Genomic DNA, 6,000 nt, shown 5'->3' with positions numbered 1-6,000 from the left:
TCAGTCTTGAACTTCCACCCATTTTTCCAGAGTGAACTTTAACCTGTTACCACTTTTTTCTTCCCTTTTCCTAGTAAGTATCACATGGGTTTTGGTTTGTTTCTCGTTTTGTAATGATAATCTTCTTTCCCTACAGCCAAACTCCAGTGCCTATGTTTGGTTTGGTCATGATTCCTCAGCTTTCCCTCCCCCACATGCCCCATTTCTGGGACACTGCCCACTGAACCCTGAACTTGTTCTTGATCCCAGTATTTTCCTGTCTGTGTCCGCAGAATCTGCTGTTGGCTGTGTGCTCTATGGAGCTTTGTTTCTAGCTGTTCTCTGACAAAGCTTGTTCTGTGCTGCACATCTCGTCCTCTTTGTTCAGTCTCTGGCTTCAAACACTGAATCACAAATATTCTCCAGCTGGGAATCAGACAAGAGTAGAGATGAAGAACCCAGAAGCCCAACGGGATGTTTCGGTTTCCCAGGGAATTCGCGTGATGTTTTACATGATGAAGCCCAATGAAACATCATTCCAAACCCTAGAAGAAGTGCCTGATTATGTCAAAAAGGTGAGAGGCTATAGGGGAAGAGGCTGCTCTTGCTTTTATTCTGAATAAAAAGTAAGTTAAAAACATCCTGGGTTTTTGTGCACTCTAATGCTTCAAATTATGAAATTCTAATAAAAAATGATTCATAATGGCATGGAGCAAAAGTAGAATTTCTGCTCGAGTTGAATTTTTGTACAGTGTCTACAGTCTTCTATTAAACTCATATTCCCTGATAAGTCACTGTGGAATATAATCAAGTTTTCCAGGACAGAATGACATTGCAAATTTTGCTATTAGAAATTCAATATCAATTGATTATATAATATCCATAAGCCTAGTAACAGTCTTATTTTCAAAAGGTAAACTCATCTACCACCTCCAAAGGAACTGTTTCCTCTTTAATTTGGTAGAGTAGTTCTGCAGAGTGGTTACAGAGCTGACTGAGTCCAACTCTGATTTCCTAAGTTTGAACTTGAACCAAGTTTTCTTTGAAACTCTGAAGTGTACAGAGGCACTTTTCACTTCTGGTTTCTGGCTTTGATTGAAAGTGGAAATATCCAGAATTAGAACTTGAATACTGAAGTTCTCCACCCTTTCAAAGTTGTTCCTACAACACTTACTAGTTTAGACCAGAAATAGAAAAAAAAAAAAAATGACATCAGAGAGTAAGGTTTTGGGAGTTCAGTTTAGAAAACTTCAGAACTCACAGTTCCAAATGAGTGCAACCCATATCTGTAAGGATTTTATATTCTTTCTGATGTTTTAAAGAAAGATGTACCTACAGCTTCATGAATTAATATTTTTTATATTGTAACATCAAACCTGTTCACTGTAAGAGGGAGCCTTAAGGTTGAATGAAAAAAAAAAACACAAAAATCTAAAATAAAGTTTAAAACATTTGAAATCATCATGCCCTCTGAAATATTCAGAAAATATTCTGTTTCAATTTTATCATTCTTATAATTCTTAGAAAAACTAGAATATTGTATATCCTTAAGGAAAGCGTTTTAAAGTGTGTTGAACTTAGTCAAATATAGATACTTGCCTTGTGGTTACTGAACTTTAAAATGTATTTTTTAAATCTAACTTGGAATATGTCTTTACCAATATTATTATTTTTTGGCACAGTTTTCAAGGTTACATTTATAGCTATATTTAATTTCTAAATTGGATGATAGAATTTAAACACCTGTTTTGTGTATGTCCAAAATAATTAGATTTCATTCCCTGTTGGGAGGAAATGATCCTCAAGGATAAGTCTATACTTGTCCTGCTATGAGATGTTACTCTGGGCCCCCCACTTTCTGAGTGACTAATCAGGAAATGTGGAAGAATTTCATACCAAGCACAATAGCATCTCTTTTCTGCAATTTCCTTTCCAGGCAACTCCATTTTTCATTTCCTTGATGCTGCTTGAACTGGTTGTCAGCTGGATTCATAAAGGGAAGCCACCAGGTCGTTTGGATGATGCATTAACATCAATGTCAGCTGGTGTTCTGTCTCGGCTTTCAAGGTGAGTTACTTGTTTAGCAGCCCTGAGTGAATAAATGGACATTCTCCAAATATGAAGGATACAATTATTTGGAAAATTAGACTATTTTCACATATAGCCTAAAGGAATTCAATTATTGTCATTATTTGAAAATTTGATATTTTGTTCATTGTAGATTTCATTTTCATTTTTTAAAAAAAATACTGCCCTAAATATTATTTATCTTCATTACTCAGATTATTGGTGCCCCCATAAATTTTGTACCCAAGGCAATTACTCTATTTGTCTTACCCTTGAAATGGACCTAGGTTACGGTCTGGTTATCCATGGGAAAATAAATCTGCCTAAGGAAATTCACATTTCCAATATAGCAATCTGTGGTACAGAGACTCCCTAATCTGAATTCCTACATTGGTCTTCAAATGATATCCCTGTATTTATCCTGCTTCATTTGTAGCCAGGCATTTTCCATGATATGAACCTGGTATACACTTTTCACCGATTCCATATATCCTGAGGATAATAAATGAATTCCTTTCCTGATCTATGAGATGTTTGTCTACCCAGCCTTTCCTCTTATGTCTCCATTCTCCTTCCCCTGTTGCAATATTTGTTTCTTTCATTCTTTAATATGCTATTCCCAAGATGTCACATGTGCTTCCCTCTGCTTGGAAAGCCAACCATGAATCTAAGTCTAGACTTATATAGAACAGTCACTCCCTTTCACAAATCCTATCTATTCTCCAACTCTGCCTTAGGTATCACTTCACTATGGTCTCAAGGAATCTTGTATTTACCCCAGATATACAATCATCACATAGCATTAAGTTCACCTTTTCCCTCCCAACCCTCCTTGCTAACTTGCTTTCCTGGAGAGCAAGTGGTGTACTTTCTTCATAATTTTAACTCTTATGCTTGTAGTGATGTAGGTAGTGCATGGTAGATAGTTTATAAAAAATAATCTCTTAGGTTTATGTTAATGACACATTGAGAATGGAACAAGTAATCGTAAATGAAAAATAACATACTACGTATTAGAAAGAGTATGTTACAGTTGCTGAAGAGGGAAACCAATGGAAGACTTTTCAATCCATTGGAAGCTTTGATAGGTAGAGATTTGCCAAAGAGGCAGAGGATGAGAGAAGTTTGTGATTTGTGTTGCTGATGAATGTTCTCATTTCTGCTTCCCACCCATTGCTGTTTTTACTGTTTCAGAGTTTTACTTCTGACCAGTCCTCATTGCTTTGGAATGTTTCTATGAACCATCCTATGAGAAACCAAGGTTGATGTTTAAAAATGCAACGAAAACTTAAAGATATCTGAGAAAAAATAATTTCCCAAAATTGTTTTAAATAAGAAACCTAAAAGTAAAACTTCTTTCATAAATTTTGCTATGAAAAAGATGTGTTAATAGGTATAAAATAATGCTCATCTAATATCAATATTAATAACTGAAAAACTGCTCACGTGGTTGCACATTGCTGATACCCTAAATAAAAGTTTACAATTACATAAAATTTCCTCTGTTTCATGTCTCCCTGGAACAGAACTGAAAAAAAAATGCATTCAATATACTAAAGGGAGATGTAGGTTTGGTTATTGAAAAATATCGAGTTGGCTATGGTAGTTCATTCTGAGACAGTTGACTGTATGTGTTTATGGAAATCATATGACTGATGAACTATAAAAAGAACATGAAGTGCCCCACAGATACGATTAGAGATCACATATTTTGTCGAATTGGAATGAATTTATTAAAAAGTCAGAGAGCCATCATCTTGAACGAATGCTTTAGCATTTCCTTTACTTTCTTAAGTTTTACTTTGGTTATAAGTGAAATTAGATTACTCTCTTATACCATCGTAATCACTAGAAATATAAACTGTGTCCTTTCTGCTGTATTTCTGCTGAATTGTGTTATAAAAAATGATACAGTTATAACAGGATATATAAGAATCAAGTATAATTTTTGCTAAAAACGAGTCCCCAAATGATAAGTTATGGGAGGGGGGCTGGGGAAAAAAAAAGAAACCAACCAAAGCTGCAGGGATAAGACATATATTTCTTTTCTCCACATCTCACTACTCATAACACTCTTTAAGCTAACACAAGCTAACTCTGGTGCCCTTTGAAAGAAAGGTAAAGGGTTATGAACTTTGGAGCATATTTTCCTATAACTATTTTGAAAGCGTACAGCAAATTACTTCTTTTATGTTCTTGTAGGTGTGAATAGCAGTTCTAAATTTGAGATGTGGATAATTTTGTAAGTTTTGCAAAGGATTTTACCTTTTATAGCCTTTTCTATAATAGATCTCTGCAAAGCAAATTATCTGAAAATGAAATTCCGGAAATATTTTCCTGTATTTTGTTGCTATCGAAAAATAATGACCCGGTGAATCAGGCAAGTTAAGCTCATCTTTAGGATTCACTCCCTTCTCCGCAGTAGATGAGAAAAGGGGATTTTACAGAATCTCTTAAAACAATATTTCAGTTGATCCCACAGCATCAAGGGGAATTTTTGTGCAAATCATTAACAGCTGAGGGTTAGATTAACGCGGCATTGATCATATCCTCTCTAAGGGACTAATTTCATTTTTTACATCAGCCACAGGGGTTTGCCACGTCATTAAAGTACAGGATAGCGAGAAAAAAATTGTTGTATACCTTTTGTTAATCCACTTGTGAGGAATAATACTTGGGATAATAAGTCCAAATTGGCATGTGGCCTCTGATGAAAAAAGTTGTGGAAATCAAAGTGAAACCCTGAACATGTTTTTCCACTTTGCCATTCATGTAATGGAAATGCTTTATGCGGACTTTGAGGAAAAACAAATGTTTATTTGAGTGTATTCATTGTTACATGAAATTTGAAGTATCTTGAAATAAGTAGCATACTTATCATTTAATAGGAAAGATTTATGCTCTACCTTTCTAGTCTTTTTGTAAGGGAAAATGCTAACCATGGACAAGATTATATCTTGTTTACAAGTCTGTTGGACAGACCATGGTGTATAATAAAAGTCCATCTGTCCTGAGAACCAGACTCTGGGCAGGCTGCATCTGTTTTGCTCTTCTAGAATCTGGTAGGCAGGCTTCCTAGTCAGAATCTAGTCCTGAAGTTATAGACAGATATTTCTGTTTATCATAGTTAAGCAGTGTATCATATGCAGATAATCTGCTGCCCTTTCAAATTCTTGCTTACGCAACTGTTAAACTTAAACTCAACCAAATATTTATCGATTCTGTTTTTTAAAAAATATTTAAACTTGTGAAATATTCTGCTACTGACTTAAATGCTAACGAGTGAAAAATAATCACATTTTTTTTTTCCCCCGCTGTATAAGCAGAACTCAATTTCCAATCCTTCATTAGAAAACTGGGACCTCAATTTGTTACTTCCTTCCAATGTTTCTGCTTCCATAAATTGCATCCTCCCCAGAGAAATTTTATTCCTGATATAAATACCTACAGTATGTTTGTTTTTAATGGGTTCATTTATTCTGTTGAAACAGCAGATTATAAATCAAATTGCAATAGGTTGGCGGGATAATTTAAGTAGGTAAATTTTCAAATAAGTTGAGGACACTCACTTTTAATACATATGGGTCACTGCCAATTTTTACGATGGAGCTAGCTCTGCAGTGTTCAAGGATACATATGCACAGTTCTGCTGGTCATGACTGCCGTGGAATTTTCCATTCCTGACAAGAAAATTTGAATTCACCAAAAAACATATTTAAAGAGGAGGAAATTAAATTTCTTTGAAATATTTTTGACTCCTTGGTGTGGAGAATAAAGGAAAATTGTCTACTTGCTTTTATACTAGGCTTTAGTATCAGAGTCAGTGCTGCCTTTGGCAACATCAGGCTTCTAACAAATAAGTACCTGTCATTTTCAAATAAAAATTCTGAATGCAGATTCACTGTTTGAAATAAGAGATAAATGTATTTATGTAATGTTAATATTTCATTAATA

General features: G+C 34.8%; 1 protein-coding gene across 1 annotated transcript in view; it reads left to right on the top strand.

Annotated features, from left to right (window-relative positions):
• Positions 1–428: 428 nt before the first annotated feature.
• AGMO (alkylglycerol monooxygenase) overlaps positions 429–6,000 on the top strand; it is a gene marked incomplete at both ends in the record, with an annotated part of 280,550 nt that continues 274,978 nt past the window's right edge. The window contains 2 exons of the mRNA XM_084230587.1: positions 429–554; positions 1,916–2,046. Coding sequence (XP_084086713.1) covers positions 429–554; positions 1,916–2,046 — 257 coding nt within the window. The remainder of the gene's footprint in view (positions 555–1,915; positions 2,047–6,000) is intronic.

The sequence above is a fragment of the Talpa europaea genome (genome assembly GCF_964194135.1).
Source record: "Talpa europaea genome assembly, chromosome: 3".
In the NCBI taxonomy this organism is placed as follows: domain Eukaryota; kingdom Metazoa; phylum Chordata; class Mammalia; order Eulipotyphla; family Talpidae; genus Talpa; species Talpa europaea.
The sequence above is the reverse complement of the archived record's forward strand: the minus strand, read 5'-3'. Positions and strand labels throughout refer to the sequence as shown.